This window comes from Chaetodon trifascialis, chromosome 9, assembly GCF_039877785.1.
Source record: "Chaetodon trifascialis isolate fChaTrf1 chromosome 9, fChaTrf1.hap1, whole genome shotgun sequence".
NCBI classification, from domain to species: Eukaryota; Metazoa; Chordata; class Actinopteri; order Chaetodontiformes; family Chaetodontidae; genus Chaetodon; species Chaetodon trifascialis.
The window spans coordinates 17534488-17547110 of record NC_092064.1 but is presented as its reverse complement, the minus strand read 5'-3'; the positions used below and the strand labels follow the sequence as shown (position 1 = coordinate 17547110).

Sequence of the window (12623 nt, the reverse complement as noted above, 5' to 3'; positions counted from 1 at the left end):
GTGAGAACAGAGATCATTTGCTAAAAAATGACTGAGATTAAGTGTTCAATATGCTGTTGATTGCACGTGTGGCATGCGAGAACTGACAGACCTAACAGCAGTCAGGAGGGACGGCCTTAACAAACAGTAAGTTGTTGCTGAATGTGTGAATCAGTGAATGTTTGATGTTGTAATGTCAGTCCATTTGCTGTAAATCAAATTCACCATTCACAATATGTTTTGCAGTTTCAGCATTAAATGAATAGTTTGACTAGTGTGGCATCTGAGGAAATAATTTTATAATGTCCAAAGGTTAAAAAAAATACTCAAGAGCACTTTTAAAGCTCACTGACATGTTATACCTAATTTGTATGAAACTACTAAACCCAAAAGTGTACGGGTTTTGTTATCTTTGAATGCAGGCTAGCTGCTTCGCTGTTTGTCTTTATGCTAAGCTAAGCTAACCAGCTGCTGGCAGTAGCTTTGTCACCATCATGAGAGTGGTATCGATCATCTCATCTAGCTCTATGCATCAAAGCAAATAAATATCTTTCCAAAAATGTAGACCTATTCCTTTAACAACCAAGTGTTTTCTTCTAATGGCACAAAATTAAAAACTAGAAATGACCACACTCATGGTCTCCGTGCAGTTCTTTTGGGAATCGGCTGTTTCCTAATGTTCAGAGCAGGTGAACAGCAGACAAAGAGCAGCCTCTGCTCTCCAGATATCACTGGTGTTCTGTTTTTCCCTCCATCCTGAAGCTATCATCGGGGATCTTCTGGTGCACTTCCTGTGCAAGTGCTGTTGCTCTGTTTTGATGGAAATGTGAGGCCAATACTGATAACACAGGCAAACATATCTCTCACTGCTGTGACGCACTGTTAATTGGGTCTTGTGTTGAAGGAAAATCAACACAACATCCTCTCTGGATTGATGTATTGCTGCCACAGAACGGGTTACAATTGCAATTGTTTGACCCCTCACAATGTGCTTCACACATGAGAAGTTTCATGTTGTTCAATGAACTTCCTGAGAAATATACATTTTAAGTTCTATCTAGATCTATGGTATGTATATTTATATAAAAAAAATCAAAATGTAACCTACAGAAAACAACAGAGAGGCCCATCAATGCGTACTGGATGTCATGCTTTTTAAATGAGATCATATATGAATGTATATGAGGGTATGAAGCACCATGTTGGTTCATTTCCTTTGTGGTTCAGTACAGTCCTCATGGTTCGTAGTGATAGCAGAGTACTAGCCGTTCTCATAACAACTACATTGTTCAGCCACTCAAGGTCGGTAAATTATGACCAAATCTACAAAGCCGCCATGTGACTTGGGCGTGGCACAAGGTGTTTGGGTCTATAATTGAACATGAAATTTGGAGAAGCTATCTTTCATGAGGCCTCTTAAAGTTCCTTGTGGACAAATTGCAAGAATGTCCCCTTTTCACCCTTTATTTAATATGATACATCCTGGACAGGGCATTTGGGAATATCAGGGGCAATGGCTTTGGGAATGAGAGTGAAAAAGGAAAACAGCAGCAGGAAAGCACCATCCCCTCCCCCACACAGTTCCCAGAGAGTGCAAGACCCTGAAGCATGTTATACAGTAAGAGCATGTTTCACAACCTGCTGACAGGGGAAAACCTCCAGCTTATCAACCACAAAACAAAATCAATTAAAGCCTGAAAGAATCTCTGACCTATTCTTCTCTTAACGGTTGAATTAGCAAGTATTGACACTTGGCTAGTTAGCTTAGCTTAGCATAAAGACTGGAAACAGAAGAAAACTGCTAGTCTGTCTGTCCAAAGATACATTTTTTTAACTATCCATCCATCCATTATCTATACCGCCTATCCCTTTCGGGGTTGCGGGGGGCTGGAGCCTATCCCAGCTACAATGGGCGAGAGGCGGGGTACACCCTGAACCGGTCGCCAGCCGATTGCAGGGCTTTTTTTAACTATCAGAGGGAAATATTGTACTTTTTACTCCACTGCATTTATCTGACAGCTGGACTTAGTATTTTACAGATTGAGATTTTACACTATATAAAGTAGTTAACATGTGTTCTACCTCCAGCTGTAACATTAAAATGATGCTTACGTGTTAAAGCATCACTAATAATATTCCAATGATATAAATAATAATATCTCTATGAAAGGGACCATTCTCTATCTGTCATGTATTTTACATATATTTTGCAGAAATCTTGAATGCAGCACTTTTGCTTGTAACTTGTGACGGTAATTTTTGAGAGTATTCACCCTCGATTTTACCTTTGAACTTTGTTCCTTTAAGATTTTCATTCCTGATGCCCTGTCTTGAGTGTCCTCACCATGTACCGCTGTGTGTGTCATTCCTTTGTGATTGATGAATACACACAACTTCTGTTTATCTCACCAGGGCTCACAGCGCTCTGCTCATGGGCTAAGGAAAGCCTGAAGGAAGGAAAAGGAGGAAAAGAAGTCATTCTTTCCAAGCCACTGAGGCCTGACCCGAGCGCAAGTTGTTTTGGGGGGTAGTCTGCCCGGCATGAGAGACGGCTATTGTCCGAGTCGCACCAGAGGACGGGGGGCTTTTGAGCATACGCTGGTATGGTGAGGGGGCTCAGGGGAAGAGTGGGAGAGAAATTTGAATTTCTGCTAAACTACGTCACAACAACAGGGATTGTGACAAAGAGACACTTTGATAGCTGCATGGGCCAAGAATTGAACATCGCTTCTCCATGGTGATTATATGTATAAGGGGCAATTAATCATAATACATCCACCCACTGACATGTTTCTTCAGTGTTTCACAGTGGGAAGATTTGGATATTAAGAAGAAGACATAAGGAAGATGGATGATAAAAAGGTTAATGACTTCACTCTCATAATGCAACTTGTTATCTCTGCTTGGGGTAATAAAACAAGTGAATAAAATCTCTGACGTAATAAAGTCGTGATGCTATGTTGGAAGCATCATCGTACACAAGTGCTTGCGATTTATTATCATTCAGTTCATCAGGTTCACTAACAGGAAATTACTATGTACTCAACCTTGGAGGCTTACAGCTTCACAAGTGCAAAGAGTTGTTCTTAGTTCTCATTAGTCGATTAGTTGTTAAGTTAAAGAAGAAAGAAAATTCATCTGCATCTATTATAAGACATCCATCATTTTTTTAATTGAAAATTTTACATTTTCTGAAATGAGTTATTGAGAAAATAACTGGCAGATTTATTGCTAATGAAAATAATCATTAGTTGCGGCCCTATTTGTTTTCCAGACATTACTGTTGGCTTTGGTGATTGAAAAACAATCCCAATGGATGATTTAACAAAGGATCTTCCTGCTTTTCTCTCTCTTTTTTCCCCTTTGGACAGATGCAGAATAATGAGTCATGAAGCAGGAGGCTGCTGCCACAGCCTGCAGACTTATGAACATCCTGCAGATGCTCAGACAAGGTCCTGAGAAGACTCAAAGAGCAGGAAAGTCACGCCAAGGGACCTTCGTGATCTTCGTCATCCCATTCATAAAGTATCTCTCTGAGTCACATCAGTAAAATCATCACTGTGTCTTTATCTACAATGAGTCTTTTGTCCCGCTGCTCATGTTGCTACCTTTTTTCTCAGCTTTCCATCAGTCCTTCTCTCGCCTGCCCTGCCTGTGGTGCAGGCAGCAGACTTGAGGCGGAGGGTTTCTGTGGAATGCAGGGTCCTGCTCTGGGTCTCGACCAGTCTGCACTCCAGTGATTTCTACTGTTTGGAGTTTGTGTTTTCCCAGAGAAGCTTCTGGTCTGCCGCCTACCCCCTGTCCTCTTTCTAAAACACACACATACACACAGAGATGTATTCTGAATGTAAATTTATGTGAGTCCAGTGTACTGGCTGGCAGCCAAAGTCAGCATTGAATCGGAGGATCTGAACTCTTATGTCCCAAAATAAACCGCTAAACCTGGGAACAGAATGCAAAAACTGAAGTCATGATTGCTATGACGGATTTTCAAGATTGTGAGGAGATTGGTCTGCGCAAAAATGGTTAGGTCATGCACAGCTGACAGACTATGCTGTGGTGTGTTGAGTTCAAAGATCCTATTCTATTAAACATTATTCATCGGCATAACTGCAATCTGGGAAAATCTGAACATCATCCAATTGTTTAAAGATGATTCAACTCAGGAATCTGAATGAATGCATGACTTTCATGCAGATGACCAGAGTTTGTGTCCCTCCACAAACCTACAAGTAACATTTTTATTTTGAGTTTTTTTGTTTGTTTGTTTGTTTGACTATGCTTATTGGCCTCCTGGCAAAGAGTTAGATGAGAAAATTTTCTGCAGTTTTTAGGCAAAATTGCTTTCAAATTGATATTAAACTGAAACAAAGTATAGTTCCAGGATTTAATATGTCGACTCCAGAGTTTGCCTCGGCAGTGTGGAGGACGCTTTAAAGGAGTAGTTTGACATTTTGGGAAATGTTCTTATTTGAGTTAGATGAGAAAATTGACTCTGTCTAAACTGTAAATATACCAGCAGTCTGTTAGCTTAGCTCAGCAATTAGCATGGGCACTTAGCTGGGGCAAACAGCAAACTATTCTGAGGTCAAAGGTAACAAAATCTGGCTACGAGCACCTCCACAGCTCACTTATTAACATGTTACAGTATATTTTGTTTGTTTAATTTGTAGAAAACCCAAAGTGTAAAAATGAGTTTCCATTTTATATGGGGTAATGAGTTCGACTGTTAGCTGGGACCAGTAAGTTCCTGGAGTCTCCACTGTCAGCTTTTCAAAAATAATCCAGGATGTTGCAGAATATCAGCACTCTTGTTTGGAGATAGGGACAGTCTTTTAAAAATCTGATATCTGATGTTTAAGCCACTTCCACACTGTATGGGTGGTGAATCCTCTCAATTTTAAGACTTTAGAGTTAACATGTAAAACATGAACACCAGCAGGCTCCGTGGAAGAGGACACTGTCACTGCCCGATCCATACCCAAATCCTGATTTGTTTTTTGCATGTGTGAAAATGTGGCTGTAGAACCCAATTGATTCTGGACCAGTTAGGGTTAGAATAACCCACCTGTCAGGTGTTAGAACCTAACCTACACACATGCGCAGTAACATTCAGACAGGATGTGCAGATCAGGCAGTGACAGACCGAAGAGCAGACAAAGAAGCGGAAGGGTGGGTCAGATGATCACGTTTCTTTAAAGGGTGGAAATGACCCAGCGGGTGAGAAGCTGCTGCAGACGAGCCATCCATAGACCCTTGGCTCCTTATAGGAAGCACGACAAGGGCTTGGTTTGTCCTGCCGTCTCTTTTCCATCCTGTTCAAGCTTCTCTTGTTTCCCTTGTTGCTGCTTTTGTATGATTTTTTTTTTTTTTTGTAATTTTTGAGGTTGTTTGCTTATTTTAACTAACACAGCTCTGAAGAGACCGCATCCAGTTTAAGATTGATTGTCATTGTTGACAAATGGCCGGTGGAGAAACCAATCTTTGTCTCAGCAGAGATGGTGCTCTGAGGTTGCTGGACTGGGACTCTGCTCACTGTTGAGTGAATGTGACGCAAGCAACATTACATTTTTGCGAGCACATAACAGCACACAGCTGCTTCAAAGTGTACAGCGTCCAGATTTATCAGCAGTCTTACAAGGAAACAGTTATCTCGGCTCTACTAAATAGACTCCAACATCTTTGCAGGAGGCCAAGATGATGAACTAAAGTGGACATTCTGTAGTATCCCTCAAGGACACTAAAAGAAAGGCTGCAAAAGGTTTGAGATGAAAGCAAGCCTTTTGTAACCCCATGTCATTTAGAGAGGAAGGATTCGGTTGACCAGAAAACAAACAAAGGAAGCTGACTACTGGCCTGCTGAAAGACCAGAGGGAAGGTTAGCTACCATAAAAGGAGCAGGTCTAGAAGCTCTCTGCCAGAGACAAAGTAATGCACAAGACCTTTTATAGCTTCTTGCACTGCTCCTACGTATCCCTGTTGTGTCATTAAATGCTTAAACAAATGCTTCAGAACAGGATTTCCCATGATCATATCAGACAGTTTCCCTTTGCAAGGAAAAAAAAGCTCAGTGCTGAGCAGCTCAGATGGGGAGGATGAGGCACAAGGCAAGGAAGGAAATACTGTTGATATTGTTCAGGATTGCAAAGCTTTTGCATTTCATTGTCACTTTAAGTGGCTGAGGTAATGGGAGAGGATGGCTCAACAAGCAAGATCATGTTAATGTAAATGGAATGGGTTCAGGAAATTGGAAAACCCTGGTGATGCATGAAAGGTCACAGTGCTGAAAATTGAGTGCAATCGTTTTCACCTCGCTCTGTCTCTCTGCTAACACATAGGAACACGCACACAGACTTTCTAAGAACAAAGAAAAAGTGTTTTTATGTCTGTATCTTTACAAATAATTATGGAGGGGGAAAAAATCTAAATACTGGAAAGCCCAAAATAAACAAAAAAGAGAAAAATAAGTGAGTTCAGTAAAATAAGTTATTGTTTTTCCCCTCAGCTTTATTCTGAAAGGTCAGTCATTAACAACAGAGCCCAGGGCTTGTCTTTAAACAAAAAAGGAAAAAAAAAGTGTTGTTTAAAAAGTTGTTTAAAAACTCCTTTTTTAAAACAACTCGTTTCTCAATAACCAAAGAGGAGATTGTGTCAAAGCACTGATTTCATTGATGAGAAATATAATATATAACAAAATGAGGATTTGAATTTGTACATCTATATTATACATTTAACTTTTTAATATTATATTCTAAGTATATATATTATATCTTACATGAATACAATTGTATTAAATATTGACTTATATTATATTTTATATGAATCGCTAACGGCTCTGTGACGTTACGCAAACTCACCGGAAGGAGGCAGAGAGGTCAGCTGACACGACCAAAACAAATATGGCGGCCACGCTAACGCTGATCAATGCGTCCAGGATATCGCTGTGTTTTTCGTCGTACTTCTTGGTTCACTTGCGAGTTTTATAGATTTCATATTTTGTAAAGCGACCACTTCCCTAATCAAATGTTTCTGGACCGTTTTCTAGGCTGAAAGCCAAAACGAAACCCGGAAAATCAACGGAAGTGTCTGCCTCGCGTTTGAACCTAAACATCCGCCACCGTAACGCATGTGTTTACTATGTTAGCTCGTCGTTTCAGCCGAACAAATGCGGAAAAAACACGAAAAGTAATGTTAAAGAGAACGAGGAATGCTGTGACTTACTGCTTCGTGTGACACAGAACAGCTAACGATCTGAGCAAAATGTAGCTATCGTCTGAATATCCAACTCTGATCAAATCAACAAGAGATGGACTTTCCCTTGGAGACAGCCTGAGAGGTGAACAAGTTTACGACATAGTACAATGGGTTTGTTGAACTTTGTAATATCCACTGTAGGAAAATGCCTGGACGCTGTCTGCTTACTGCTGGACCTGAATTTCATCATCGTCCACACTGTGGTGCGGACGATCCTGGCGGTTATCACCTTTATAACCAGCTTGCCCTCCCTCCTCCTCAGCTCAGTGATGCAGTTAGGAAACTTGATGTTGTGTGGCTTGATTTCCGCGGCAGAAGCAGCGTCAAACGTAGCCCACGGGACTGTCACCATGCTGGGGAGCTTGGTGCTGGCCCTGGAGGGGCTGCTGGAGAGCCTGAAGATGGTGGGTTACCTGTCCATGCACGTCCTGCTTCGTGGGAAAGAGCACCTGTGTCGAGGTGTGCTGTCCGTGCTGGAAGGCTGTGGCATCGCCGTCAGCCTCATGGTCTATTTTGCCAACACGGTGGTCAACTTTGCACTCATTGCCACTCAGAAGGTTTACCTGGCGGTGGTCAGTGTGTGGCAGACGGTCTCCAGCCCGCTGCAGAAGGTGCTGGAGCTCATGCTGACCTCCTTCACCTTCCTGTACAGCAGCCTGGTGGGGACTTCTGCCTTCCTGTGGTCACCCTGTAAACTGGTGTTGGACTTTCTAGTCTCCCTGGTTCACATGTTTATCAGCATCTTCATATTGAACATCTACGGCCTCCTGCTCACTGTCACCATCGCTCTGACTACCACAGCCTACCTGAACCCAGAGCTGACCCGACAGGCTGCAGTGCGATTTGTGGATTACATTAACTCTTTTCCTGCCCTTCGCAGACTTTGTCTGGCTCTTTGCAGACTTCATCTGGCTCTCCGCCACCTTGCTTCAGCCTTGCAGAGCGCCCCGCATTTTGTACGTGGTGCCATGGCGCGCCTGCCCAGGATACTCCATCACTTCTACCTGTTAGAGAGAGGACTTTGGCGGCAGCTGTCTCGTCTCAGCAGCCAGCTAGGCCTGGCTCTGAGGACGCAGCTCCACAGGGACAACAACAACAGAGTACGTGGTGATGGTGACGCTGGGGAGGAGAGGCGGGACCCACCAGATGGAAGAGCAGGGGATGAAGACCACCAGGAGCTGCTGGATTTAGTTTTCCCTTCATCAAGCACAGACAGGCCTCTAAAGAAGCAGTCGTCTTCAGGCAAAGACAGTAAAGCTCTGCCTGCTGAGAATCTGCTGACTCTACTGAAGGAGCAGGAGGACAGAAAGAAGTGTGTGATCTGTCAGGACTGCACCAAGACGGTGGTACTGCTGCCGTGCAGGCACCTCTGCTTGTGCACAGACTGTACGAACATCCTGTTGAGGCAGCCCATCTACCAACAGAACTGCCCGCTCTGTCGGCACATGATCCTCAGCACCATGGACGTGTACCTATGAGGGACCAAGGGAAGTGGATCTGACCACATGGGACAGTGTCTGTACTTTAAGTTTTACCACCACTGACATGATGTTGTATGATTTATGCTTTTACCAGGCTGTGTTAAAGGATAAGTCAGGTAATATTCTACATTTTTTTGCTGTCAGAAAAAAACATCAACAACACGTCATTCCATCTATTAATACTTTCCCACTTCTCTGTGCTGACACCGGCACTTCTTCCCTTCAGTTTAAAGTCTTTAAAAACAGGTGACAAATATGTAGTTTTACTTAGTAAATGTTACTCAAATAGGAGTAAAGAGCAAATAGGTGTAAATGGTGTTAGTCAGGCCAGTTCATTGTTGGCTCTGTTTGGGATTTACTGACAGTAAAAAATAAAGGGTATCACCAGACTTATGTAAAATTTGGTTTCAGATCTGTGCACCTTTTGGGGAAGAGTTTAGAAAAGAAATGCTTCAGAGAACAAATGCTGTGTCCCAGTTCCATCCCACATACTAACTGCACACAGTAGGTACTGTATACTAATCTTTATAGTACACTGTTTTTGCAGTTAGTGTACAAGACATCAACATACTCAACTATTTCAAATAAGGAGACAGCAAAAGTATTTCCATAAATGTAATTATTTTGTTTTACCACCATCCACAATTAATTCTTACTTTTTCCAGCTGTGAGCAGAATGTCCATTTGTTTTGTGCATTGCATTGTGGGAGAATAGTGTCTGCCAGCAGTACAGTACTCTCAGAAATCATCATGCACACTGACTGATTTGAGTTTTCTTCCTCGCTTTTAAACTCAAATCCTGCTCAGAATTAGTCTGTCGAATGGATTTGGGACACAGCTAGATGCAATATGCCAGTATTGCCCTGTTGAGTCTCAGGTCTTGTAGCCATGCTAACCTGTCAGTGCCCTCCCCGATGTTGAAATGTTTACCACCGCTCATGTCTTAAAATGCTGTGCTTTCAGTGGGCCAAGCTGTGAAGAAGTAAAACGTACACTGTGCTTTAATGCACGAGTCTACAAACGATTCCACGCATGCTGTACGTGTGAATGACGTGTGACAACCTTTTGTTCTGTTGTACAAGCTTTTACCATTTAAATATACCTCTAGAAATGATGACCGCTTCACACAGAGCCAGAGGGGTTTGTGGATTTAAGGAAGGTGATTTATAATTTTCCAGTCAGGCCTGATAAAATAGAGCTTTATTCCATTTATTTGTTCTATTGATAGGGCTTATTCCAGTCTTCCATCACAGGCACATTACAGTCAGCACCAACTCATAATCCATAAAAGGTTTTCCCTTTCCTGTGTCATTGTACCAAAACAGATCTCTGTTGTATAAATGTACCATAAGCTAATAACGCTTGACAATTTCATTTGCTTTTCTCTCTCGTGTTGCTGTCGAAGCGTTAGTGTTGATATTGATCACTGTTTAAAGTTTACAGGCCACTTTGGTGAAACTACTTCATTGTGTATTATTACTGATGGTGGGAGTGAGATGTGTCACACGCCCTCGTTTGCTTTTTTTTTTTCCTTAGTGTTTGTATGATTTGAAAAATGTTGATTTCTGCATTGTTTTTTTTTTGACTGGAGCTGTGTTGTACCAGTGACTGGCATTATCTTCATGCTGCATCACACAGATATCACTAATGAAAGTGGTCCAAATGTCAGTTTTTGATTGTAGAGACCAGACTGTAGTCATTGCAGACTACTCCTCTAAGGTTGCAGTTGACCGAAAACAGCTCACATGACCGTCACCTGTTGCTGCCTGCAGTTTGTATGACTGTAAAACGATGTGGTTTGAAGAAGTGAATGTAACTTTTTTAAATGCTGTGGCTGCCACATAACAGGCAAGTCTTCTGTTCCTAATAAAACAGCAAATATGAATCTGTCTCTGATGATCAGTCCAGCACAAGACTGCGACAAACACAGGAGACACATGGATATAATATCCAGCACTGAAGCAAATGTAACAATTAGTCTACAGATCATTTATCTAGATTAATCGATTACTCATTCAGTCTATCGATTATCAGCAAAAAAATGCTCATCACACCATCCAAGAATTATGAAGTCTTAAAATGTCTTGTTTTTTTCCCACCAACTGTACAAAGTAAAGATATTCAGCGTGCCATCATAGAAGAGTAAGAATTTAATATTTGAGAAGCTGGGACCACCTTACAAAATTACTTCACTGAATTCATGATCAAAGCAATTGCCAATGAATTACAATTAGTATTCTGCCGAAAGATTCATAGAGCGCTCGCTTCAACTCTGAAATGTATAAACACCAAAGTAGTAGAAAATAGTACAAATAGGTGGGCCAAGTCTGTAATATCAGTGGGGGTATGTGAGCCCCGGGGTGGACTTGCACAAATAATTAAAAAAAAAAAAAAAAAAAAAAAAATAGAAATTATGATTTGGTGAAGAAAGAAAAACATACAGTATTTGTGTTTAGGAGTTAAAATGAAATACTCAAATATCTATTAAAATATATATCAAGTCACAATACATTATCAGCTACAATACACTGACAGCACAGAACACACCTTCATCTGACAGTCTGACTCAGGTGTAATACCTGAACGCCTCATGCTGCACTTGAGAGTGAGTGAAAACTAGCAAGTGAGCATGCAGAGAAGTCAAAATAAACAGTTTGGGGGACGAAATTGCAGAGATAGTGGCCCTGCAATTGGCTGGCGACCGGTTCAGGGTGTACCCCGCCTCTCGCCCATTGTAGCTGGGATAGGCTCCAGCCCCCCGCAACCCCGAAAGGGATAGGCAGTATAGATAATGGATGGATGGATGAATTGCAGAGATAGAGATATCAACGCAAAAAAAACAAACAAGTCTGAACACTAGAGGTTCCAGGATGACTCTGATTTGAATTTTAAAAACATATTGTAACAACATCCACTTTATATAATTAATAATGCTAAATAACATTCAGTTATTATTGATTAACGGGCTCATCAACTACAGCTCCTCCGATGTGAACCACTGGTGTAAGGAGTGGACGAGTGAGCGCGCTGCAAGATGAACAACAGAAAGGCCTTTATGCATGGGCTGCATGGTGTGTCCCATGCTGCCTTCAGGTGCAGCCCAGAAAATAAGAGAGCGGCATGCAGGGAAGGCCATCACAAAAGGCCTATTTTCACAGACACATTTTGACAGTAGGAATAACCACAGGTGTAAGTCATAAAAGGAATGATGAATATGGTCCATTTAGCTGCTTCTGTCACACGGTCATGGCTTACTGGCGGACACCTGAATAGAAATGAGCCATCGTTAATGTTATTAGAAACACCTGGGCCTTTCCAACAAGTCCAACTGTCTGCTGTGAAAAAGGCCTGTGTTGAAGTCATCACATTTTCAGCTTACTGCTAACGTACTTCACTGAAACACTCATATTTTAAGCTTTGGCCTCTGCATCTTTTATCGTTTTAATGATTTCACCATCTTCTCCACACGGCCTGCAGTGGGCCCCGAGGGCCTTCACATGCAGCGGGTGATGCAGATTTTTGTGACGGGGATACAGAGGGACGTCCCCCCACGAGGACTAGACAGAGATCAGTGGTTGATGCTGCATCCGACTCATCTGAGATAATGCAGCAGTTGAGACCAGAGATCTTTGTGTTGTAAAGATGAAGGGAGTGTTTGGGGGCTGCTGAAGGGTTGAAGGTTTAAGAGGGGTGGGGGCCCTGAATGGCCATATGGGACCACTTCCACCACCATATGACAATTCACCAGAGTCTTGTGGTTTAGAGCTTCATTCCTGTTCCCAATGTTGTCTCTAAAAATATCCTCCATACAGACATCTGCTAAGATAAAAGAATGCACTCAATGACATTAATCTACAGTAAAGTTTATTTTTAGTGTATTTTTTGCAGGTTTAAGTTTGATTCTCTCAT

General features: G+C 41.9%; 1 protein-coding gene across 1 annotated transcript; it reads left to right on the top strand.

Annotated features, from left to right (window-relative positions):
- Nucleotides 1-6884: 6884 nt before the first annotated feature.
- On the top strand, nucleotides 6885-10584 carry rnf26 (ring finger protein 26). The gene is made up of 2 exons (XM_070971297.1): nucleotides 6885-9218; nucleotides 9522-10584. Exon 1 carries the CDS (start codon nucleotides 7341-7343, stop codon nucleotides 8709-8711), a length of 1371 nt encoding a protein of 456 aa, XP_070827398.1. The 5' UTR covers nucleotides 6885-7340; the 3' UTR covers nucleotides 8712-9218; nucleotides 9522-10584.
- The last annotated feature ends 2039 nt before the right edge of the window (nucleotides 10585-12623 follow it).